General features: G+C 44.9%; 2 protein-coding genes across 6 annotated transcripts in view; one reads left to right on the forward strand and one right to left on the reverse strand.

The window, feature by feature from the left end:
- TLK1 (tousled like kinase 1) overlaps positions 1-2,070 on the forward strand; it is a 313,707-nt gene extending 311,637 nt beyond the window's left edge. For all 4 annotated transcript variants that reach the window (XM_044303362.1, XM_044303366.1, XM_044303363.1 and 1 more), the window contains one exon: positions 222-2,070. In XM_044303362.1, the coding sequence (XP_044159297.1) occupies positions 222-398 (177 nt within the window). In that variant the 3' untranslated portion in view covers positions 399-2,070. The remainder of the gene's footprint in view (positions 1-221) is intronic.
- A 14,376-nt stretch (positions 2,071-16,446) lies between these two features.
- On the reverse strand, positions 16,447-26,750 carry GORASP2 (golgi reassembly stacking protein 2). Of its 2 annotated transcripts, none has more exons than XM_044304813.1 (10): positions 26,569-26,750; positions 23,848-23,928; positions 23,186-23,389; positions 22,931-23,017; positions 22,067-22,197; positions 21,223-21,325; positions 20,291-20,414; positions 19,719-19,802; positions 18,105-18,215; positions 16,447-17,170 (listed from the first exon to the last, which is right to left on the reverse strand). In XM_044304813.1, exons 1-10 carry the CDS (start codon positions 26,629-26,631, stop codon positions 16,920-16,922), a joined length of 1,239 nt encoding a protein of 412 aa, XP_044160748.1. In that variant the 5' UTR covers positions 26,632-26,750; the 3' UTR covers positions 16,447-16,919. The 2 variants fall into 2 exon arrangements, with proteins under 2 accessions (XP_044160748.1, XP_044160747.1); XM_044304812.1 differs by having other exon boundaries at positions 21,193-21,325.
- Between the last annotated feature and the right edge of the window lie 219 nt (positions 26,751-26,969).

Below are 26,969 nucleotides of genomic sequence, written 5' to 3' on the forward strand. Positions count from 1 at the left end.
TGTTCCCTAACATGATACATATCACTACACTCGCTGAAATGGGCTATAAACTGCCATCTCTCTCATCACCTCTAACCTGCATCTTCTAGTTGTATTCCACCCATTTACTGAAACCTGAGTTAAACAGATGGTCTCCTCTGCTCTACTGGTCGTGTAGACCTCCTCTAGCCTAACTGTAAGTCATTGTACATTTACTTATAGCGGTGATTATTATCTTCTAGGCATTTATAAGACGGTGTTTAGCTTACCGCAAAGAAGACCGGTTTGACGTCCACCAGCTGGCCAGTGAGCCGTACCTTCTCCCTCACATGAGAAGATCCAACTCTTCAGGAAACCTGCACATGTCCGGCCTAGTGGCCTCTCCCACCACGCCCGCATCAAGCATCATTTCATTCTGATCCTCCAGTCCAGGCCAGCATGATTATGTGTTCATTAGCTTTCAAGTGCAGATTTTAGTTTAAAGATAAAATAAAGATTTGAGTAGCTTTTATTTTATTTCTCCCCCCTCCCTTAACCAAGGATGTGTTTTGAAGACATTTGTGTGTATTGGAGGAAATGACCTCCTTAGTGTTATTTGTATGACGAGCGAAGATGACTGTGAATATATTCTCCCTGACTGTAATATTTTACATTGGCCTCAATGTGCTGTTTAAGCCATTTTCAAGCTACAGGGGATGACCTGGGCTGCGCTCGTCTTCTGCCCTTGGCCATGGGCCGAGATGCCTGACGCGAGTGTGCACGTGAAGCCAGGCTCATGCTCTCGGAAGAGAGAAGGTCATGCTTTTTTCTTTTTTTTTTCTTTTCCTCCCTCCATTAGAGGGGACTTTGTAAATATTCTTTGTAATACTCAAACACAATTGGTTGATACTGGAGAGTTTTTCGCTGGAAGGGCATTTTTCATTCTTTACAACAGAAAATGAGTGATTCGATTTGACAGACGCGTAGGGAACACGCATCGGCCCGGAGTCTCAAGCACCTGTGTATTGAAACCAAAGCTAAAAGAGCGAGTGAGGTAGTCACAATGTGTGTGTATTATTCTATTTCTTCCTGTTCACATTTTCAAGATAAAGTTTTGAGTTGCACGTATACGTTCTGAGGTTGAATCTTTGTTTTTCATCATTCCACTTTTTTTTTTCTTTTTTGGGCCATTATGTACATAAACCACACACCGTAGGTACCAAATGCTCTCAAAACTTTACATGAAATTTTCTATGCAGGACAATGAGAAATTCCCTTCTATCGCCGATGTATATTGTTGTACAGATGTCATTTTTCTCTTTTTTTTTTCTTTTCTTTCTTTTCTTTTTCTTTTCATGTATTTTCAGCAGCTTTCGCCCTCCCCCTCCTCCTCCTTACTTGTACAAATGTTTAAGAACTATTGCTTTTTCTATTGATTTTTAAGTTTTATTTCGAAGTCTCCTCGATGGCGCTTTTCATTTGCTGCTAAAGAATAACTTCTCATTTTTGCAAGACCATAGAAATGGCTTCTGTGAAAAAGGGGGCTAATCCGACCGCTTAGGAACCAGGACAGTTCATTAACAAGCATGTGTGTCACATCTGTAAAACATATACAGTACTGTAAGCCTGCTTACGCTTTCTCAACCGTGGCATGTTGACGAGGAACTCTCCGGCCGCTTTACTTCTCGAAATGCTCCTGAGGAGGACGAGAAAATACATTCACACAGAACAACTTCTCTTGGCTTAAACCGGTGTTAAAGACACGGCAGATCTTTTTCTTATGTAATACGCTAGAATCTCTTTTTCTAGGATGCTGTCTTTCTTTACTGCACAACTGCTAGAAAGACCCCCTTAATGGCAGAGCAAGACAACAGCCTCTGCCGTATTCAAGGGAGGAAGTCCTCGGTCACGTTCATGTTACATAAAAGGAGGCGTTATTAACACAGAGTACCATTTAATATTGTACAGTTAACTGTGGCTCTCGTTTGAAATGTTGCAAGCAATTTCATTTTTCATTGTACATAAAAATACATTAACTGTCTCTTTAAGATGCTGCTGAAATTGTAGAGAATGTAGCCAAAACAGTAATAAATAATGAAAGTTGAAATTTCACATTTGTGTTCTGTGGTATGTTTATTAGGCCTCATGCACTAGGCCGTATCGCAGCACAATTATGTAGCCTATTCTGTTTAGTGAACCAATTTAGCTGCATTTTGTTGAATAACCACTAGATGGTGCAATTGTAATTCCTCTTGGTAGTTGGCTATATATGGAGGATTTTTCATTTCTCTATAGCTTACAAGACCATACCTGTTTCATATCGTATAGATCCATAATACTTTAGCTCTGCAGGCCTCTGATTTCTTAAAGCGTCTGTCAACAGATTTGTAACCATGAAACTGGCTGACCGGTTGCATGTGTGCTTGGTATCTGAAGGCATCTATGTTGGTCCCATGTTCACATGTGCCTGCATGATGACGTTTTCACTGCCTGGCCCTGTCAATCAAAGTGCAGAGTGCGCAGCAGTTGCAAAGAGAGCGGAGCCTCTAGGTGTAACAGTGACGCCTCCATTGCTCCTAGAGACTTATTCAAAAAATTTACTAGCAGGTGTAGTAGAGTAATAGAAATCCAACAGTCATCACATGCATGCTGCTGATTCTCTGTAATTCAATCACTTATTGAAAGGGGCATGTTCAAAATAGCAGTGTGGAGTTCAATGAGTGAGGTCATTCATTCTTTGAAAAACAGGTGGCAATTATTGCCCTTATTAAAGGAAGAAGGGCAGCAAATGTTGTACATGCTGGTTACAGTGCATTTCTCTCTGAAATTCTGAGGGAAATGGGTTGTTACAGACATTGTTCAGAAGAACAGCGTACCTTGATTAAAACGTTGATTGGAGAGGGGAAAACATATAAAGAAGTTCCGAAAATGGTAGGCTGCTCAGCTAAAATGATCGCAAATGCTTTAAAATGGCAACCAAAACCTGAAAGACGTGGAAGAAAGCGAAAAACTACCATTCGAATGGATAGAAGAATAGCCAAAATGGCAAGGACTCAACAATCCGCTCCAGGAAGAACAAAGAAGGTCTTTAGTTACCTGTGAGTATTGTTACAATTAGAAGACGCCTATGTGAAGCCAATCTATCTGGAAGAAGCCGCCGCAAAGTCCCACTGCTGAAAAAAAGACATGTGCTGAAGAGGTTACAATTTGCCAAAGAGCACATTGACGGCCTAAAGAGAAATGGCGCAACATTTTGTGGACTCGTGAAAGTAAGATTGTTCTTTTTGGGTCTAGTGGCCGGAGACAGTTTGTCAGATGACTCCCAAACCCTGAATTCAAGCCACATTACACTGTGAAGACAGTGAAGCTTGATGGCACAAGCATGATATGGGGATGTTTCTCATACTACGGTGTTGGGCCTATTTATCGCATACCAGGGATCATGGATCAGTTTGAATACATCAGAATACTTGAAGAGGTTATGCTGAAGAGGAAATGCCCTTGAAATGGGTGTTCCAACAAGACAACGACCCCAAACACACCAGTAAATGTGCAACATCTTGGTTCCAGACCAACAAGATTGACGTTATGGAGTGGCCGGCCCAATCCCCGGATCTTAATCCAATAGACAACTTGTGGGGTGACATAAAAAATGCAGTTTCTGAGGCAAAACCAAGAAATAGAGAAGAACTGTGGAATGTAGTGCAATCCTCCTGGGCTGGAATACCTGCTCACAGGGGCCAGAAGTTGGGTGACTCCATGCAACACAGATGTACAGCAGTTCTCAGGAGTTTTGAATTCGGTTTGTGAGATCCGTTTCAAAACTGATCAGTTCAGTCCCAATGCATTCTGAACGGATAAGGATCCGTTCAGAATGCATCAGTTTGGCTCCGTTCCTCCTCCATTCTGCTCTGCTCTCCATTCTGCTTGCAGCGTTTTGGTGTCCGCCTGGCGATGTGGAGCCAAAAGGATCCGTCCTGAATTACAATGTAAGTCAATGGGGACGGATCCGTTTTCACTGACACAATATGGTGCAATTGAAAACTGATCCGTCCCCCATTGACTTTCAATGTAAGCCAGGACGGATCCGTTTTGACTTAAGACTTTTTTTTTTTTTTTTTTTTTAAGAATAATGCAAACTGATCCGTTCTGAACAGATACGAGCGTTTGCATTATAGGTGCGGCTCCGCCTGTGCAGATACCAGACGGATCAGCACCTAATGCAGGTGTGAAAGTAGCCTTATATAGTGAATGTTTGAGTTTGTAAAGAAGAATACAAACACTGCAATTTTTTTTTAACAGTCTAATATTTTTTTAAAAATTGAGGAACAAAACTAAACTAATTTGATATGTTTTTCTTTATGTTTTGATTTGGAATAGAATGTGTAGTGTCCCCAATGCATTTGTGTGTATGGAAATTAGGGCTGCACGATATATCGAAAAAATAATCGAACCGCGATTATCGCCAAATGCGATATGGCGATTTGGCCGACCCGAAAATGCCGCGATTATATATGAAGGGGCCCCACGCACATAACTGGCTTTTTGTGTAAAGTATTTTACTACTGTGTGAAACAAGCTCTCTCTGACTCCTATTGATAAAATAGCCGGCCTCTGTACTCACTATTACGATGAATGCACTGCAGCGAACGGCAGCGAGCTGGCCGGCCGGCGCGTGACTGACGTCACTTAGTAACGCTCCTCCCACTTCAGGAAGCAGGAGCGTTACTAAGTGACGTCAGTCACGCGCCGGCCGGCCACCTCGCTGCAGTGCATTCATAGTACTGTGACAGTGAGTACAGACTACAGAGGCTGGCCATTTTATCAATAGCAGAGAGCTTGTTTCACACAGTAGTAAAATACTTCACACACAAAGTTATGTTTATTGCAGTTTAGGACACATAGGGCAATGAGGGGGACCAGCATAAGATGCTATATGTGTGTCTTATGCTGGCCCCCCTCATGGCCCTATGTGTCATAGCACACATCCCCCATAACAGCGTCCTCCACAGATTCCCCCCCATAACAGCGTCCTCCACAGATTCCCCCCCATAACAGCATCCCCCACAGATTCCCCCACATAACAGCTACCATCACCTGTTATTTGACAAAGGCACACACTTGTGCCGAAACGCGCGTTACAAATGGGTGACGAATAAAGAAATCTCCTTTCAGCAAAGACATTACGGAGTGCTGGTCTTTCTATTATAAGTATATGGGGATTCGACCTGCTGACCGCGCACCCGGACCTTAAAGGAAGCACAGTGCCGTCCATTTGTTCTTAATCAATTCCCCTATAACAGCGGCCTCCACAGATCCCACCCCCCACATAACAGCGTCCTCCACAGATCCCCCCCCACATAACAGCGTCCTCCACAGATCCCCCCCACATAACAGCGTCCTCCACAGATCCCCCTCCCACATAACAGCGTCCTCCACAGATCCCCCCCCCCACATAACAGCGTCCTCCACAGATCCCCCCCACATAACAGCGTCCTCCACAGATCCCCCCCACATAACAGCGTCCTCCACAGATCCCCCCCACATAACAGCGTCCTCCACAGATCCCCCCCACATAACAGCGTCCTCCACAGATCCCCCCCACATAACAGCGTCCTCCACAGATCCCCCCCACATAACAGCGTCCTCCACAGATCCCCCCCACATAACAGCGTCCTCCACAGATCCCCCCCACATAACAGCGTCCTCCACAGATCCCCCCACATAACAGCGTCCTCCACAGATCCCCCCCCACATAACAGCGTCCTCCACAGATTCCCCATAACTAAGTCATACCCAGCCGCGTCAGCGGCTCATATGGGAAAACCCAAGCAAATAGACCTCTAGCACAATTCCCTTAAAATATCGCATCGCATATCGTTATCGCAATTTTTAGGGCCCTAATTGCAATCGCACAAAATTCCCATATCGTGCAGCCCTAATGGAAATAGAAGCTATTAGAAGGATTTTGAGCTTTATTCACTGCTATTATTTTGAACACAACTGTAGGAACATGGGACCAACACAGATGTCTTCAGCTGCCAAGTGCACATGTAACAGGTCAGCCAGTGTCACAGGTACAAATCTGCTGACAGACGCCCTTTAGGGTACATGCACACGTTCAAGATTTATGTGCGGAGCATCCGCACTGAAATCCGCAGGTGTTCGCAGGCGAATCTGTGCGGTCAATCCGCATCAATTGGTGCGGTTTCAGTGCGGATTTTACTAAGTGAATGAAGAAAATCCAGTCAGGAAAAATCAGCATCGTGTGCACTGAGAATTTCAAATTCTTATAGAATAAAATGTACATGAGCTACAGTGCGGATTTTCCGCGCGCTATCCTGATCGTGTGCATTTAGCCTTAAGGTGCGAGGCCATTTGTATTCACTACTAAAACTTCCTACCTTTTTAAAATATAACTTTTAATATACGCAATAACAACTCATTATAAATGCTCAGATATCAAAGATGTTGGACAGTTTATCTTTTTTTCCTCTATAATCCTGGAGATCAATGAATCAGGAAGTGAATTCCACATTTGACTTTTAGGCCTCATGCACACAGTCGTATCCGTTTTGCAGTCTGCAGTCCAACCGTGTGCATCCTGCATTTTCGCGGACCACATTATTAAAATGCCTTTGCTGGTCTAACAGACAAGACTAGGACATATATTCTATTTGCAGTACAGATATGGATGATGAAATGTGTGTGCTGCTCACATTTTTGCAGCCCTATAGAAATGATTGGGCCCACGTGCGATGCACAAAAAATGTGGATCTGACTCTGACCAAAAATACAGTCATGTACTTGATGTCTTGGGCAGTAAGATATATGAGGACACTTACCCTTTTTCTAATAAGACTCTCTGCCTAAAAGCAGAGTAATCACCCCAAAAAGGGTGGCCCCACTGTTTGGTGACTTTCCCTGAAACTTTATATCTCTACCTAACATTCCAACACGTTTCCTCTATGAGGTCATAACATAAGGATCATCAGCGGACTATAAGAAATTGCTGAATAATAGCGCAAAAGACCATAAAGGTATTATTTATGAAGTGGCCAACAGATCCACACCAATTCTAGGTCATGTTTACGATATAGGATTTTGAACACGCAAAGTATAACGCATGCGCTGGGATCGGGTCCGTATGAGGCAGCTAAATATGTCAGCAGGCATGTGCGGAGTGATTTTATTCCTGCACAGACTCCAGGCATACTTTGGCTCATCTTCTTATCTTCCATGCACAATATGTCACCAGGCATGCGCAGAAGTAATTTCATTGCTGCGCTTGCTCGGGGCATTTTACTGCTGGGCAACTTTCATAGTTCATGTTCATAGTGATTTTCTGCAGAAATCCATTGCACTAGTACAGATTTTTATTCCAGGGCTAAAACCCACAAACCCACATTGTATGCTATAAAATTAATACAGCACTGATAAATATAAGAGTAGGAAAGGAAATTACTAGCCCAATACAAGTACTTCTAGCTGCCAAGATAGAGCCGGATCCCTGCTATATATGGTCAACTGGCACCAAGGCACTCATGAGTCACTAGTATAGTTTTTTACGATCATTGCCATCACAGATCTAAGCAGAAAGGGTTGTAAACAGCTTCAGTGAGACCTTATAATTAACGAATTTAAGGGGGATCACACGTTTTTAACCTGGAAATCCACTTTGCCTCTTTTTTTTAAATCCTTTTATTCAGGTCTCCCTCACTCAGTGATTGGTGTATCAATTCAGTTATGCAGAATTTGAGGGACCTAGGATCTCCACCATGTGCAGGTAGCAGGAGCTGGGCTGCAGTAACCCAGCACGGCCACTATACTTTGAATGGCACTGTACTTCCTGTTCCATTCAAAGTGCTAAATCCAATGGTGGAGGCTGCAGGGATCAGCTGATCGGTGGGTGATCCTCACTGGTCCGATATTAATGACCTATCCTGAGGGTAGGTCTCAATATCCGAAGCCTGGAAAACCCCTTTAAATCCTGGGCATTCAAATAGCTATTGGTTCTGGCTCATAGAGGGGGCTGTCCTTGGTGAATAACCCCCTACTGTGATTGGTCATACAACTGAAAGGTCGCGAAGTGTGTTGACTATGACTCCACAGAAATGGCAGAGGCAGCTTTGCCCATTGTACTCTATGGTCAGCCAACACAATCCGCTCATCTCAATTGATAATCAGTCTTTCATAATATGACCTGTCTATGGAAATTACAATGTAATTTAAGGTGGACATGTGCTTGATCTATACAGTTGAAGGGTGGACCCAATGTCCCCGCAGTCACCCACTCCACATATTAATTTAAAACTGTCTTGTAAGAAGGGAAAAATCTTCGGAAAATGTCAAGGAGGCAAACATCAGATGTAACCTAAAAATTGCATTGAAAGTTTGTACATTGTGAGTGACCTTTTCACTGCCTGAGGGGCAGAAACACATTGCATTTGAAATGAAACGTAAAAGAATTAGACCCGTGCACAATGTTACTGACATGTCGGCTAAATCATGTAGCTAGGTGCAGCCGTGCTTCTGAATATGATGGACAGCTCGCTGGGCATAAGGGTCAGCATTGGAGCAGATGTTTACTTACCTGTTCACTCCACACTTTGCTTTTCGGGCACTGTAACCCGAATGATGGCGCTAGGCACTATTATTTGTACAAGCAGGATATCACAAGAACAGATGCCACAACAAGGGTCATGTCTACAATGTAAGGGAAACATGTCAACTTCAAAAGCTGTCGGAGTATTCAGTTGCAAGCTGCATCCCAAGGATGGCCTTACACTGCCGTAATACGGCCACATTTTATGGTCCACATCATGGATGCAAAACCAAACCGTATGTTACTACTGAACCAAACGTAGATCGCCATAGGGCTATACAGTGACCTGTTATGGTACGTAAAACTAATGAGGGTCTGGGTGTTGGGGCCATTATTTTGGACCTGCATTACAGTTATATGAAACCAACCATTTCTATTGGTTTACATGGTAACTATTCTTGGTTTACAAAAAGTTGCAGGAAACAGTCCTGTAGGTGAAAAAAATGAAACATTCTGTCACTGTCAGCTTCTCTCCCACACATGCCAAAATTTGGCTATCAATAAGTCTCCCTGCTAGGTAAAATGACTAGGGTTGAGCGAACCCGAACTTTAGGATTTTAGGACCCCGAATATTAATCTGAAGTGCTTACAGCGATTTTGTTTTGTGGGTGCAGTGCACCATTTTGTTTACCATGCCCTGAGCCCAGTCACACAGAAAAATAACTTTTATCCGTCTGTTAGTTAGGTGGGCGTCGGCGGCCATATTGTGAAAGTTCAGTGCACCAGCACCGCATATGTGCATTTGTGACAGTCAAATACAAGGTTTAAATACTGCAGTTATATTCAGTGTTTAAAAAAAACACCCATTTTTTGCAAGACCCTACATCTGGGGCCTTTGCTGCATTTGTCACAGTGAAATACAAGCTTTAAATACTGAAATTATATACTGGGTTAAAAAAAAAACACCCATTTTTTGCAAGACCCTACATCTGGGCCTTTTGTTGCATTTGTCACAGTGAAATACAAGCTTTAAATACTGAAATTATATACTGGGTTTAAAGAAAAACACCAATTTTGGGCAAAATAATACATTTGCGGCCTTTGCTGCCTTTCTGACAGTCCAGTACAAGCGTTAGATACTGCTGTTATATTCTGGTTTTAAAAAAACACAAATTTTTTGCAAAACACTATATCTAGGGCCTTTGCTGCATTTGTCACAGTGAAATACAAGCTTTAAATACTGCAATTATGTTTTGGTTTAAAAAACAAACAAATTTTGGGCAAAATAATACATTTGCGGCCTTTGCTGCATTTCTGACAGTCCTTCTGCTTTTTGATGACTCTGCTAGCGTTAGATACTGCTGTTATATTCTGGTTTTAAAAAAACACCCATTTTGGGCAAGATAATACATTTGCTGCCTTTGTTGCATTTGTGACAGTGAAATACAAGCTTTAAATACTGCATTTATATACTGGGGTTTAAAAAAAACACCCATTGTGGGCAAAATAATACATTTGCAGCCTTTGCTGCATTTCTGACAGTCCAGTACAAGTGTTAGATACTGCTGTTATATTCTGGTTTAAAAAAAATACAAATTCTTTGCAAAACACTACATCTGGGGCCTTTGTTTCATTTGTCAGAGTGAAATACAAGCTTTAAATACTGCTGGTGTATTCTAGTTTAAAAAAAAAAACACCCATTTTGGGCAAGACACTACATTTGGGGCTTTTGCTGCATTTGTCACAGTCAAATACAACCAGTCAATACTGCAGTTACATTGTTGGTTGACAAATTAAAAAAATGTTGTGACCGTGAAGTAATTGTATAAAATTCGCCTGTCACACTGTTGTGTGACCTCAAGATATTTTTCATCTTTAGGTCACCGACACTGCCTTACCATTAGTGAACTTAATTGTTGACTATTGGCGGTTCCATTGTCGCTTGACATAAACAATCTGTTAGTTTGGTGGGTGAATGCAAAGAATGAGGAGAGCGTCAAATAAGGGATGTGGCCCCGGTTGTGGTGCTGCTGGTGGAGCTCTTGTTGCAGGGAGAGGACGTGGTTGATCTGTGCCAGCTGACGCACAAGTGAAACACCTTCCTCAGGTGCGAGTAGGTGACAGAACCTTCAGAGTTATTTGGTAGGGCCGAATGCGGCTCTACGAATGGTGAGGCCAGAACAAGTACAGGTGATAGTAGATTAGGTGGCTGACAGTGCCTCCAGTTCCTTCACATGGTCTCCCACTGAAAGATCAGAGTTGGCACCTGCAGCCGATGTTCATCAGTATTTCACCTCACCCCCTTGCAAATCAGCCAAGGAGTCTGAGCCCCAAGTCATGAAGCAGTCTCTTCAGCTTTTTGATGACTCTGCTTGCAGGGTTTCCCAGGGCCATCCACATAGCCCTGCCCCAGAAGTGGAAGAGATTAAATGCACTGATGCTCAACCACTTATGTTTCAGGATGAGTACATGGGAGGACCATCGCAGCACGTGTCGGATGATGACGAAACACAGGTGCCAACTGCCTTGGCTTTTTGCAGTGTGCAGACTGACAAGGAGGGCAGGGGTGAAGACTGGGTGGAAGATGATGTGAAGGACGATGAGGTCTTTGACGCCACATGGAATCAAGGTCATGCGAGTGACCTGTGTAGTTCGGAGCCATCAGCACAGCAGAAAAGGGAGTAGGGTGCAAAAGCGGAGCGGCCTTCCCCTAGATAGTACGCCTGCTACTGCCCACCGTAGCAAGGAACCAAGCACACCAAAGCCAGCTCCAAGGAGTTCCCTCGTTGGCAGTTCTTCAATGTGCTGACGACAAGACAAGAGTGGTTTGCATGCTGTGCAATCAGAGCCTGAAGCGAGGCATAAACGTTCTCAACCTGAGCACAACCTGCATGACCAGGCATTTAAGTGCAAAGCACGAGCTGCAGTGGAGTAGACACCTCAAAAACCAAGAAAGGTCTCTGGCTCATCCTGCTTCCTCCTCTGCTGCAGTCCCAGCCTCTTCATCCACCTCTGGAGTGACAGTGGCACCTGCCACCCCGCAAACAGAGGATCTGCCAGCAACACCAACACCTGGGTCACCAAGCATCTCCACAATGTGCCATGGAAGTGTTCAACTCTCTATCTCCCAAACACAGGAGTGAAAGAGGAAGTATTCCCCTACCCACCCGTGATCCCTGGCCCTGAATGCCAGTATTTCAAAATGGCTGGCCTTTGAAATGCTGTCATTCCGTCTGGTGGAGATGGAGAGTTTTAAAAGCCTTATGGCGGTGGCTGTCCCACAGTACGTCGTGACCAGCCGCCACTACTTTTCCAGGCGAGCCATTCCTTTCCCTCCACAACCAAGTGGACAAAATCAGGTGTGTACTACGCAACGCCATCTGTGGCAAGGTCCAGCTAACTAAGGATACTTGGACCAGTAAGCACGGTCAGGGACGTTATATCTCCCTAACAGCACACTGGTTAAATGCAGTGGCGGCTGGGCTTGAGGCGGATAGCAGTTTGGCGCATGTCCTTTTACCACCGAGGATTGCAGGGCGCTTCTCTTTGCCTCCTGTTGCTTCATCCTCCAACTCGGCTTCCTCATCCTCTACCGCCTCCTCATCCGGTCAGCATGACACCTTCACCACCAACTTCAGCACAGCCAGGGTTAAATGACAGCAGGCAGTTTTAAAACGAATCTTTTTGGGGGACAAACCCCCCCCCACACCGCACAGGAGCTGTGGACAGGCATGGAACAACAGACCGATGAGTGGTTGGTGCCAGTGAGCCTCAAGCCCGGCCTGGTGGTGTGCGATAATGGGCGAAATCTCTTAGCAGCTCTGGGCCTAGCCTGTTTGACGCACATCCCTTGCTTGGCGCATGTGTTGAATTTGGTGGTGCAGAAATTCCTTAAAAATTACCCCAATATGTCAGAGCTGCTGCAGATCATTTACAAGGGTTTCAGGCCAGTCAGTCACAAGTGGCTTCGAGGGTGGGTTCTTGCACCCACATACGCCAGGTACATAATTGTCCAGCCAGGGCACAGTTCTGGAGGATGAGGAGGAACCGTGTTCACAGCAGGGGGGCACCCAAACCAGCTCATGGCCATCACTGGTGCGTGGCTGGGGGTATACAAAGAACACAGACGATACACCTCCCACAGGTTGTATGTTGCAGTGTCTCCGCAACAACCGCCGACTGCGCTACATTCTAACTTGTGCTGATTACTGGGTGGCCACGCTGCTAGATCCCCGTTACAAGGACAACGTACCGTCCTTAATTCCGTCACTGGAGCGTGATTGTAAGATGCGCGAGTACCAGCGCACGCTGGTAGACGTGCTGCTGGTGGCATTCCCACCTGACAGCGGGGGCACAGTGGAAGCACAGGCAGAGGAGGAGGAAGAGGTCGCCAACGCAGCTGGGGCACCGCCAGCACCTCAGAAGGCAGGGTTAGCATGGCTGAAATGTAGAAAAGCTTTGTCAGCACGCCACAACAACCAGCACCACCAGCTGATATGGAACGTCTTAGCAGGAGGCAGCATTTCAGCAACATGGTGGAGCAGTATGTGTGCACATGGCCTGAGCTTGCCCTTTACGCCTTGGAGGTGCTGGCCTGCCCTGCAGCCAGTGTATTATCTGAACGTGTGTTTAGCACGGCAGGGGGCGTTATCACAGACAAGCGTAGCCGCCTTTCCACAGCCAATGTGGACAAGCTCACATTCATTAAAATGAACCAGGCATGGATCCCTCAGGACTTGTCCGTACCTTGTGCAGAATAGACATGTATATCGACCTTACCCAGCCATTGTTATACTCCAGCGCAATTGCTCCTTGTTGTATTTTTGATATTCCACACTCTTTTGGGGTGTACCCTAATTTAAACAAAAAGAAAAACCAATAACCAGTGTTGGCTACCTCCTGATCCTCCACCGCTACTTCCACCTAACCCGCTACATCCACTGCCTCCTCAACCTCCTACTCCATATGGACCTCCACCTCTAATTTTTACGTATTTTATTTTAAATCATTTCACTAATTTGTTTGATACATTAGTGGGTTACATATCACAAATTTTTGGCTGTGATATACCCCTGCTCTACCTTGTAGATAGGGAAATACATTTCACTAATTTGTCTGTTACATTGTTGGGTTTTTGCGCTAGAAAGTACATTTGCGGCCTACACTGCATTTAGGACAGTACGAATGGGGAGGCCAGAACAAGTACAGACTATAGTAGATTGGGGGGCTGACAGTGCCTACAGTTCCTTTGCATTGTCTCCCACCCAGTCCCCTGCTGAAAGATCAGAGTTCGCACCTACAGCCGATGGCCATCTGTCTTTCAACTCGCCCCCTTGCAAATCAGGCAAGCAGTCTGAGCCGTCATGCAGCAGTCTGTTATGCTTTTTCATGACTCTGCTGGCAGGGTTTCCATGGGCCATCCACATAGCCCTGCACCAGAAGTGGAAGAGATTGAGTGCACTGATGCCCAATCACTTATGTTTCAGGATGAGGACATTGGAAGACCACCGCAGCACGTCTCTGATAATGACAAAACACAGGTGCCAACTGCTGCAGACCGACAAGGAGGGCAGGGGTAAAAAGTGGGTGGAAGATGATGTGGGGGATGATGAGATACTAAACCCCACATGGAATCAAGGTCATGCGAGTGACCTGTCTAGTTTGGAGGAAGAGGCGGTGGTCGCACAGAGGCACCAGCACAGCAAAAGAGGGAGCAGGGTGCAAAAGCGTGTTACATTTTTGGGTGACATTTTACAATTTTTGCCATGAATAAACCCCTGCTCTGCGTAGGTGACAGGGACCTAAATTTCAAAAAATCGTGTGTTACATTGTCAGGTGACATTTTACCAATTTTGCCGTATACAAACCCCTGCTCTGCATAGGTGACAGGGACCTAATTCTAAAAAAATTGTCTGTTCAATTAGTGGGTGACATGAACACAGTTTTGCCGTGAATAAACCCCTGCTCTGCATAGTTGACAGGGCCCGAAATTTAAAATAATTGTCTGTTCCATTGGTGGGTGACATTAACCCATTTTTGCCGATGAAAAACCCCTGTTCTGCATAGGTGACAGGGACTTAAAATTCGAAAATTTGTCTTTAATTGACGTGCGCCCCCTCCTTTCATTCGATCCTTCCACTTTAATAACTTGTCCCACATTTCAGCTCGATCACATTGCAGCTATTGACCTCCCTTGGATGTGGTAGCCCTTTCTCACGCTCCCTCTTCAACATGGTAGGTGCAGAAAAGAACTTCGAAAGTTGATAGAGAAGATATCCAATTGGATCATGGACGTCACGGGGACGTGCGATCAGGCAGAAGTTATCTAGAGTCAACAAAGCAGCAGCATGGCCTCTCCTGTCTAACGTCCAAATACCCCAGTGACATTCCCTGTATTTTTTTTATTAATCATTCAAATAACAGGGCATCTTAAGAGTCGTGTATTATTTATCGTCACTACCTCCCCGAGTCGGGAGTGGGTAATTGCTGCGCGCCTCCTCCTTTACTTGGAAGCTTCTGATTCAATAATTTGTCCCACATTTCCGCTCGATTACATTTAATTTCATCCAGTGACCTCCCTTGGATGTGGTATCCCTTTCTCAGGCTCCCTCTCCGGCCTGGAACCCTGATTCCCGATAGTTGATAGAGAAGATATCCAATTGGATCATGGACGTCACGGGGACATGCGACATGGTTGAGCAGTATGTGTGGACACGCCTACACGAACTGACTGATGGGTCTGCCCCCTTCAACTTCTTGGTCTCCAAATTGGGCACATGGCCTGAGCTTGCCCTTTACGCCTTGGAGGTGCTGGTCTGCCCTGCAGCCAGTGTATTGTATGAACTTTTTTTAGCACGGCTGGAGGGGGTTATCACAGGTTATATTTACCAATGTTTTGGGGTGTACCCAAATTTAAACAAAAATAAATAAAATAAAAATCATAACCAAAAAAACTGTATTGGATACCTCCTCCTCCTCCTAGATCAAGATTATTATTTTTAAGTCATTTTCCTAACCGCATTTTAGTGCTCCAAAGTTCAGGTCCCCATTGACTTCAATGGGGTTCGGGTCCCGAACTCAAACTTTTTTGTGAAGTTCGGCCGAACCCAAACATCCAGGTGTCCGCTCAACTCTAAAAATGACCTCTTTTAAAAAGGTCCATTTCTAGTTTCATACTGCACATTTGAAAAAAAATACCAGATAGATTTTCTTTTAAGGTGCATCCGGTTGCCAGGACTTTGTTTTCCGTCCTGCATAATGGAAACCAGACGAATCTGTTATGCTTGCCCATAGACTTCTATTATGACGGATCAACATGGACTGCCTCTCAAAGGCTTCCGCTTTGCATTCCATGTTACGAATTCCATTAAAACGGAACCTATAACAGAATACCCTGACACAAGTGCAAACCTGCTGTAAGAGAGAGCATCAATTTCCAACCTTAGTACCAATGGCTATGCCCTGAACAATTTTTCCATTTTGGGTAAATCCCTCCTACTATTCCTACTTCATAAAGCACAGTTAAGGTGCAGGTAAAGCATACCATTATTGACCAGGGTTATATTTTGACTTTGGAGGTGTTGACCGTTTTGCTTAGCATCTTTGAGCAAGCATGAGGTTTGTCATCTCTATGGTACAGCAGAAAAGCCCTTGCTGCTGCCTTAGTATGCTCTGGGGAACCAGTGCCCTGGAGGCAGCACAGGATTTCTAAGGCCTCATGCATGCAACCGTGCCATTGTTTCTCCCCCCCCCCCCCCACATTTTATGCCATAATACATGGTGGCATTAGAAAGTACAACTTGTCCTGCATAAAATCTGCAGGACCATGTACATTATAGAATCTGTGCAGGCAGGATCCAAAGTGTGCAGAATTAAGTCGAACCCCTTTAGCCTTTATGAGGAACTGAAAAAAAAAAAAACACACACAAAAGTAACACGAATAATAGTGTAAAACGCCAGTAATTTATTGCTGTATGTAAATCGCAAATCTTAAATTGTTTTATTTAAAACATTAACATTCTCTTCATATCCCCGAATGCCACGTATAGAACGCTCTAGAATAAAGCATCTGTTCTATGGTACTGACCTAGAACAACAGAGCAGGCGCCTACCGCACAGGAGTGGGCGAGACAGAAACCATACACATAGTAAGAGTGCACGTGCCGTAACTTTTTATTAAACACAATTTGGCTGGAAATTCATTTCTGCTAAAATAATTTACATCTCCGAGTAAGAGGTTGACGTCTCCCCGTGTGTCTTCTCTATCTTCGATAACCTCATTTCTTCTCCATAACTAGATTTCTCTGTATTTACAGACCTCCTATATAAGTACACACTAGTATGAGATTAATGATGGTTTGCATCTTGGAACACATTCTTGTGGCTAAATAAATACAAGAAGCCGGATGGATCCACGTTATGAGGATTCAGCCACTGCTGCTTCTGTGCTGCTGACGATAACTTTCTGTGTGGCAGGAAGGTCCGCGCTGCCCGTGTCCTCCACTGTAGATGTGCCATTTTCCACTGAGGGTGCAGGGATCTGGTCCAGCAGTGAAGGAATTGGGTTGCTTGCCAGAGGAAATGTGGGGAACTGATGATTCACTGTAAGGGGAGGGAGTCCTGCCAGGTTTAGCGTTGGTAAAGGACCAATTGGTGGCAAGGCTGACACTGCAATGAAGAGCATTTTAATAGAAGAATTCGAGAAATTGCATCCAAATCTAAAATCAGAAATACCACTGATAATCTATATTTTAGAAAATGAATATGGGTATTGTATATTTACATGGAGTGGCTTTTATATAGCAAAGTGGTCACTGAAACAGGAATACACAACATGGAGAGGTTGATACGATTAGGTCTGTTTGGATCCCCAGGTCCCAGTTTAAATGATCCAGTCAGTCATTCTCAAACTAAATTTAGTCTTGGTTAATAAGGCTGCTGGTCCCTCTCGACATACAGGAAATGCCTGCTCCACCAATCACTGGCTGAGGCGAGCCACCTGTGGGGCCAGTGATTGGCTGGGCAGGCATTTCATTGGGGAAATTAGTTCATTCTGATGCGATTAGAAATACAGATCTAGTCTATTAGACAGAGGCTTCACTAGCTCCTTGAATAAGTAACAGTCGTGTTTAAAGGGGTTTACAATTTTTTTATTTTTTTTTAAACTGATGAACAATCCTCTGAATAGATCTTAAGTATCTGATCTGTGGGGTGGAGGGTGGTGGGGTCGACATCAGGGACCCCCGCTGATCAGCTGTTTGAGAAGGCACACCGTTGCTTGCAGTAGCGCCACAGCCTTCTCTCAGCCCACTAAGCACAGGACCGTCCATTCTATAGCAGCGGTGCTTGGTACCACAAAACTTAGCTTCAATGAGCTGCACCGATGAACGTGACATCACATGGCCTTGGGAAAGCTGAGAGATGAGCCGCGGCTCTACTGCGAGCACAGGTTCCAGAGGATAGATCATCAAAAAATTTAAAATAAGACTGCCAAAGCAGCCGATTTCTTGCTGAGGGATTAGATCAGAGATCAGTAACCTCCAGCTGTTCTGAAACTACAACTTTCAGTTTTAAGAACTTCATTCTTGCATGTTGAACATACCATTGTGTGTCAAGTCCGGGAAGCCGGGTCTGGGAATTAGGCTGGGTGCAGGTATGTTAAGATTGGGTAAATTCTGTAATGTGGGGAGCCCAGTGGATAATGGCATGAGACCTAAAGAAAGAGTAAGGATAAGTCAGTCATGTACAGTGCATAGCTGGTTTAATTATCCAACATATGTCATCAAGGTATGCTTTAACTTTGTGTCAGTAACACAGCCGAAGCTCCTGGATGTTAAATTCATTAAAATTTATCAACCATCGTCAATACATCATTCTTGCAGGATAAAGGCTCATGCACAGGCCCATTGGCTGTTTTGCATTCAGCAAATTACAGATCCGCAAAACATGGATACCGGTCGTGTGCATTCCGTATTTTTGCAGAATGGAAAGGCCGGACCCTAACAGAACACTCCTATCCTTGTCCAAAATACGGACAAGAATAAGACATTTTCTATAATTTTGCGGACGTCACACAGAGTGCTGTCCGCATCTTTAACGACCCCACTGAAGTTAATGGGTCTGCATCCAACCCTCAAAAACATGCGGAACCAAAAACACAGTCATGTGCATTAGCCCTAAAGCTAAATTTTAAGCATAGCCAAATACTGCAGTTCACTGCTGGACCCCATTGACTATAATGGGATCCAGCCAGACACAAAATGGTGCAATGGGCTCCAGTGGTAAACAGCAGTATCCAGCTACACCGAATACAGTGAACTCCAGCAGGCTGTTTTTGGCAGAGGATCAGGTAAACACAGATGTGAAACTAGCCTTACAGACAGGAAAGATCTGCCCATAAAAAATAGTAAGTGGCTCAATTTTGTTGTTCTGGCATACAAAAGTCGCTAATTTTATTTTTATTTTTTAGAAAGTGCCAAATTTTAAAAACCTTCTCAACAATTTGTGAGGACAATGGGAGGAGAGTCCCTCCCTTGGGTCAACAAATTTACTGTAAATTACACTAATAACTGGAGTACATTATAGCTCACATCTAAAACAGCACATAGGTAGCGTAGATTTGATTTTCTAACACATGCCAGAAGATAAACCACATTTAATAAGAGGCTTGCACTTCTTAATAAATTTGGCGCTTTTTAGTCCAGAGTTTCATATGGCAGTTCTTATTAGGACTGCCATATGAAACACCAATCTTAAAAAGGGGTTGTCAAAGTTAAAAACTTCCTTATACTAATCTAATGTAGTGTTGGTAAAATAATAAAAAAACTTACCTCACCTTCTACAGCACCCACTTCATCCAGCACTGCTGCCTCTTCCATAAGCTGCAGCCATTGACGTACTGTTGCGGCTGCAGTGGTGACATCCCCTATACAGCTGCAGCTAATAGCTGGCCTCATCAGTTGGCTGCCTGAGACCACTGCATGACCGGCTGCATCGGTATATAGGACCTTAGTGTTGCAGCCACAACAGTATGTCAATGGCTGCAGCTCGGGGAAGAACAAGTAGCAGCAGTGCTAAATTGGAGGGGCTTGTGAAGGCGAGTTATTTTATTAGTTTACCAGCTCCACATCAGATTAGTATAATAACACTTAAGTCTGACCTACCCCTTAACCATGAAGCTGAACATCTACTGGTATAAAGTAGTGATTGAATTTACCTGGTAGTGAAACAGCTGGATTTAGAGGAACAGTGGTGAGGGTGTGGTTGATTTGTGGCGTTAATACAGGTACTGTTGGTAAACCTGCGAAAGAGAAAAAATAAAGGAAGTAAAAAAATAAATTAAAAACAATACGTATTTCTGCATCAGTGTATCCGTAATGATCCAGGCTTCAGGTTATCAGATTCCACAAAACATAGTGAGTCAGCTTAAAACTACACTAGGCAGAGGATGCAGCCAGGTATCACAGTGGTGCACGCTCATATACTATAGCTGGAGTCCCAGGTTGGCACGGTCATGTGCATCTGGGTAAAAATGCAGTTGGTGTCCTGCAGCACCGCGATGGTGCTCAGCGTACAGAGATACACAAGCATTTGTGCTGTATGATAAATCTTGCTAGACATTTTTGACACTTTTCTCCTCCTTATTGCCGCCTGTTTGGCATGTGCTAGTGAGGTGCACTAACTGACTTAACCTCATAAATCAGGTGAAAGGCATGTACACCAGTTTTTCACCACAAACTGGGCCAGATTTCTAGTGCACTTAGCCAGTAAATATCTGCCGATGTATACCTGAGTTAAGAGCACTGGTGACAGCAGGAGAGTTAGCATTAAGTGACAGCCCGGACAGACTTCCTTCAATTCCTGTGGTTGCAACAGGCAATGTTGGGGGGGAATTTACAGATGACAGCTGGACCTAGAATAAAAGAAATGATGAAGCTGAGATATACATTGGCCTCTCTTAGCATTCACCATACAATAGGCTACATACAGAGGTGAAACAATCCACTATTATAATGTCACTTACAATCTTTCCTCCCATAGTGAAAGGGTTCATACAGAGGGGACAGTAAGGGCATGCAGACATTTCAGAGGGTGATCCAAGCTCTGAAACAGCAGAGAGCTGCCAGCAATGCTGGTTCACACGGTTGCCTGTTCAATTAAGTGACCACAGGCGGCAACTCCGATGACCTCATCTGATAACTGAGGGAAAGATCATCAGGGGAAAATTCTGGGAAGGGACTTCCAGGTGGGACAAATCCTTTAATTTATTAACTGATTTCTTACCCCAAAAATATTTTTGCTTCAAATTTCAAACCAGCCATAAATCTGGCATATGTTGACTGCATCATACAATTAAAGACACAATGGCGTGACAGTGACTTTGTATAGAACATCCAGGCCCTGACATCTCCAGTCTGAACCAATGACTCGGAAGAGGAGCCATGGGAGAAATAGGAGAGGTATTTTATTTGCCCCATCAATGTTTTATTTAAAGCTCAGAGAGCCAAGAAAGTGCTCCAGTCCTCTAGTAGCACAGCCTTGTACGGCTTTCATATACAGAGACCTTAGTTTGACTCTCTAAGTTACATGGAGTTAGGGACTGTGAGCATGGATAGCTCGTCTGTATGGCTCTACATAACAGGTTAAATGGACAGTGCTGGAAAAACTGTACCACGGTAAGACATACAAACCTCTGTAAAGCCGTCTTTTAAAGGACTCACCGGGGCCCCCGGTGACTGTCCTGGCAGAGAGATTTTCTTTCCTTCTTCAAATGGTCGAGTAGGTATCCGGTGAAGGTAACCATAACCTATTCCACATCCTAAGCTGTAGAAGAAGGAAGAAAAATTCAGCTGACCAACGAAGCAAAACTGATGAATAAAGAAAAAAGTAATGTAGACACAGGACAAGTGAAACTGCAACCATCATTTGAAAAGAATTGTCCAGGATTTTATAAGTGGTGGCCTATCCTTAGGACATCAATATCTGATTGGCGTGGGTCCAACACTCCACACCCCTGATGATCAGCGGCTCTGCAGTAGCTCCTGCATCGGAACTACACAACTCTGTCCACTGAGCAATGAATGGAGCTGGTACCTGCTGCGCTGCAGTAACCAGTGCCGTCCACTACACACTGGATGAAGCTGTATTGTTCCAGTTCTGGGGCTACTGTGATCATTGGGGGAGTGAGGGACTGATGGCACTGGGGGAGTGGAGCTGAAGGCACTAGGGGAGTGGAGCTGAAGGCACGGGGGGGGGGGGGGGCTGATGGCAAACAGTCTATTAATCCATTTTTTCTTATTAGTACTCGATTATTCGTAAAAATAAAAAATCGGTAGAATACTCGATTGCTAAAATAAATCGTTTGCTACAGCCCTAGACACGAGTGCCAGGGAGCAGGTAAGTATAATGTATACGAGGGGCCTGGGCATTGGGAGGATTTTTTAGACTTTAGATAACCCCTTTAATGTAACATAATATTACAGGAAGTATATTACAATATAATACATAACAATATATGATGTTATGGGAGCAACAAACTGCTGAAGCATCATCAGACTCTCTTACCTGCCCTCTCCACCCCAGGCCGAGTTTGGGGTGATGACCACCTCTCTACAGTTGTCGGTGTCCGTGTTATACACATACAGTTTTAAAGGCTTTCCTTCATGGGTCTCAATGAGAGAGAACAGATCTTCTGACTGAAAGGCACAAATCTTACATTCAGAAAGACACATACAGACTCCCAGGCACATCAGTCTGACTTTACTGAATACTTTGAAGAGTATAGTCACAGTGTGTTTATCCATGTGTAGAACCACGCTTATAGCAAATGCCTTATTCCCGTTTGTACTAGGACACTTTAGCAGCCGATTTTTCATACAGACCTTGCAGGAAAAGTAAACCTAAGGTCTTCGCTATGCTTGATGTGTAGAAGAACAAAATTTACTGTCTTTGTGAGCAGCTGCTTCCTCTCATATTTCCATAATCATGTATATGGAGTTATAGGGGTTCACTGGGCTTTTACTATTGATGACCTATCCTCAGGATAGTTCATCAATATCCTATCGGCGGGGGCCTGACACCCGGCACCTCCGCAGATCAGCTGTATGAGGAGACGCCGCGAGCACGTGCCGTCTCCCGTCTCTCTTCCTGCTCACCGCTGCTTTGCCATAGACAGCAACGGTGAGCAGGAAGAGATACAGGAGACGGCACATGCACACTGCACGCACCGTCTCAGAGTGTCAGACCCCCGCTGATCTGATATTGATGACCTATTCTGAGGATAGGTCATCAATATTAAAAGCCCGGAGAACCCCTTTAGTAATGGCAGATCTTTTCAGATTTCCCTAGTGGTCCTTTATCTATTACATCATGTGGACGCATATATCATCCACTTGTACCACAATGTGCACACACGACAAGCCATATTACCTCATTCATTACAGTGTCTGCTCCAATTATGTAGTCTGTGTGGGGTCTCAAACCAGCTAATGCCGCAGGAGAATTTGGCTCTACTTCCTAGAAAAAGCAAGCAAAAAATAAATATATAAATCTTCTGTGAAGGAAGCTGATGCACGCAGTTACCAAAGACCTTACGAATCGCATCCAGTAATTTACACAGAAATCTTGAAGATATAAACACGTATCTCGAGAGGTCTCGTCACTTACCACCCCTGCGGTACTCACCAGCACATGCCACACATTCTCATTGGCTCCATCAAAGCTACAGAATCTGATGCTGACTCCCAGCAAGCCTTGTCCTCCCCACATATTGCTGGGGGTAACCGTTGTCTCCCTCAGCTCCAGCGTCTTGCTGCTGTACACTACCATTTTCACAGGCTTCTCAACATTGGCCTTAAGCAGATCCTTAAGTGTGTCATTGTCCTTATTCTAAGGAAGGAAAAAAAAATATTAAAAAAAGGTGAATCAACAAGAGCAGCTAAGACCCCAAGGGGGCTATCCATCTAGCCCAGCTCACTATCCCGGGGTAGCCCCCACAGAGATGTGCCGTTTGCAGGTCCACAAGCCTCTAATAAGGGGTTCTCCAACATTCGGCCACTTCTCACAGCCTGGCTGTGGCAGGACAGGGTCGGGGGGTCCACCTGTCCTGGCGATGCAGGTCCAAAAAGTGGGCGCCGCATCTATCAGACATTCCTGTGGATATGCCATTACCGTCTATGCCTTTAACCATGCTTACAACACCCGATATGGGTGTGAACCCTGCAACCTCCGTTTCATATTCATAGATGTATCCATGATTTTGGCACATCTCACCTACAACACACCAAACCCATGTCAAAATGTCTGTGTGCGGTGCCAAAGTCGATCATGGCACACATAGTACTTACCAATCTCAGCCCGTTTATAGAAACTATGAAATCAAAGAATGGCTCCAGTCCAGCTCTGTGTCCAGGGGAATTTTCTTGTACCTATTGAGAACAGAAAGCGTCAGGTCATCAGCGCTCCGCGAATGACGTATACGAGAGAAACTATGGTGAGATGTACATTTTAGGGGCATGCTCATCAATGGCAGGAGAGGGGATCAGTCCCACTGCATAAAGTGCAGGTCGTAAAGGTGAATTCTTATGGGTGTATTTTTTTGCTATATTTTCCTAATTTCATGCATTCCTTTCATTATTAGAATTTTATAGTTTTCACCAGTTTTATAGTTTTCATCATTCCTAAGCTACAGTATATATATATATATATATATATATATATATATATATATACACATACACACACACACATGGTGCCTTCTACTCTACATCCTTAAAAGCACTGGAGTAATTCCATTTAGGAAGCCCCGTGTTGTCTCCTGTATGCCGCTGGAGCAATGTGCGATATTCTTCATACAACATGTATGCAGCCATATAATACAATGTACTACAGGTGTTATAGGTACAGAGACGTATTCTGCATACATACAGTAACTAAAACACAGGGGTAACAGTAAACCTTCTCATACGTCTATACGCTCACTTTTGGGGGGCTCAGGAACTTTACTTTACATCTAGATGGTGGAAATCTTCACAGACCACTAGACCAGTGCACTGCAGTGACAACACCCAACAGGGTAACACAATTTGAGTGGCGGTCATCATTAATACTGGGATATCTCAATACGAGCAAAAAAGGTCAGGAAGGCCACGTGTAAGCAGGCGATTATTTCAGGTGCGGGTGGGAGACCACACAGATGGTTGGCTATATTCCAGCAATGCTACTAGTTGGGGTGTATTACACTGACCAGTATAACTATTAGAACAATAGGTCAAAGTAAAAATCATTATGTTATGGCCGCTACAACGTACAGAAGATGCAGGACACCGGCACTGTCCCACAGTCCAGTCTCCGCACCGACCTGGAAAGGGACACGCTGGCAGCAGAAACTCATTGTTTTTCCTGCATCGACGGAGGTAGAGGATTAACCCCATCATTGATAGAATTCCTTAGTACAATTCCCTAGATCTGGATAGACTAGTTTACCCTCAATATCACACAGCGGCTTTCCAAACACCGACACAAAGCCGACAAGATATCCATTCATTTCTGCAATGGGATCCTGAATCTCATTCTAGTCAATAGGGATCTGGCGGTGATCAGTAGGATCTGGCAATGTCAGATCTGGTGACCAGGAGATGTGAACGTAGCCTTACCTTGAAGGCCTGAGCGACGTTGCTTATTTTTGCAGCAACACACAGCTACTATTGTGGCCGCCTATGAATTCCGGTGCATATTTTGCACAAAATATTCCATCTTGTTTTAGATATATTTATTAAAGAGGTATTCTGGTTTCAAGAAATGAATGGCCTATCCCCAGGAATAGTACAGATATATTGATCATTTCAGATTGGTGCAGGCGTGACTCCCGGCATTCCTGCCGATCTGAAACCGACGAGAACTCAATCGATTTCATGAAATCGGAATACCCCTTTAAATGAATGCACCACCTGGTTCCTGTGACCTTTCACACGCATAAGGAGACGTGGTTCTCCTTTGTCTATGTGACACATTTGCTACGTTTCTGCGCCATTTTGACAATTATTGCCATCGGCTCATGCTTTGGGAGTCAAGCACACTGGTTTTTTACATGGAGAAGACGTCATTATCTTCTGGTCACATGATGATATTTTGGTCACGTGCCCCTGCGTCAGAGGAACACCACCCGCACCTGACAAGGGACTAGCCTCTCAGAAGAGGTTACTGCTGGTGGGACCTGCCAGGCACATCTAGTGTCAATGTTATGGGAGGAGTACGATGAGAGACAATGAGTCCGCCATACTAATAAGGCAGGTATCCGGAGTTTGATCTGAGTGGATGACCCCCTTTTAAAGGGGTTGTTCACCTTTGTGGAGCTGGTAATCATACTTACCTGATCCCCACCGCTGGGTTACGGCTCCCAGTGGCAACATCCAGTTTGACGCTGGATTATTTGACGGCCGCAGCATCAACGTGTCACATGACCCAAGGACATAACACATGGGTGACAAGTCACCGCTGCGGCCAGGCGTCAGGTCGGATATTGACGAGGGGAGACCCGGGACCGGCACAGCTTTGGCCACACTGAGGGGTCTGTATAAAAGGTCCCCGGGGTGAACAATCCCCTAAGTACTGGCCACGTTGCCATATAGCGAGCCCAACTGTCTCGCAACCCCCAGAGAGTAATAATAAAGGGAGACCCCGCTGACTAATGGATGATCTCTGCCTAGTTAAGTATCCACAGTCACCAAGCAACAGCCTGGTGACCCGAGGAGATGCCACCCTCTGATGGAACAGACCGCACTGATACTAGCACTGGGGTGCAGGTTATAGGGGGTGACCAGGCTAATGCCTCCCTGTGGAGGTTGTCTATAGTGAGCATTGCTGACGGTTTCCATGTCCCATCTCTCTACATAAATGTCACACCTCCAGACATAAGCCATTGCCTATGGCTACTGATTCACATCCAGTGACTACAATACCCGGTGTGGTGCCAAGAAACCATAGAGAACTACAATCCCAGCCCTGAGACTTGACAGGGATACACAAAGGCCTGAGCGCAGCCCGGCCCCGACACAGCGCTTACATACCCGCAGGACGTGGTAGCCTTCTGTCCCTCCACCAGGGATTTCAACGCTCTGCGCGCCCCCCATGCTGCAGCCCCCTCAGGCGGCAAACCCCCGGACTGGACGCTCGCGGTGCCGGTGACAGACGCACTGTAGCAGCGACAGCCTGTTACGTGGCACACTGGTAGCCCCGGTGGATGCTGGGAGCGCGGTGCAGCAAGCCTGTCGGGTTCGCTAGAGCGACATCTGGTGGGCGCCTCCGGTATTGCACGGATGGGCGTAAAGGCGGAGGCTGTAGTATGTGCTGTATTTATGAGGTCTGTCTTGTCATTTCTAAATTCTAGCCTTTTATTCATGGCAGTTGTATATGCAGAGAAATGCAACACTACAGGCAGCTAATTCTCCATTCAGGTGTGAAGAAGGGA

The sequence above is a fragment of the Bufo gargarizans genome, chromosome 8 (assembly GCF_014858855.1).
Source record: "Bufo gargarizans isolate SCDJY-AF-19 chromosome 8, ASM1485885v1, whole genome shotgun sequence".
In the NCBI taxonomy this organism is placed as follows: domain Eukaryota; kingdom Metazoa; phylum Chordata; class Amphibia; order Anura; family Bufonidae; genus Bufo; species Bufo gargarizans.

What these genes read in the sequence shown, in the direction of transcription:
- GORASP2 (XM_044304812.1), bottom strand. Translation starts at nt 26,631, where the DNA reads ATGGGGGGCGCGCAGAGCGTTGAAATCCCTGGTGGAGGGACAGAAGGC. An exon ending in CTATAAACGGGCTGAGATTG is followed by an intron (nt 23,390 to 23,847) that starts GTAAGTACTATG and finishes TTCCTTCCTTAG; the next exon opens with AATAAGGACAATGACACACT. An exon ending in CCCGGACTTGACACACAATG is followed by an intron (nt 17,171 to 18,104) that starts GTATGTTCAACA and finishes TCTTCATTGCAG; the next exon opens with TGTCAGCCTTGCCACCAATT.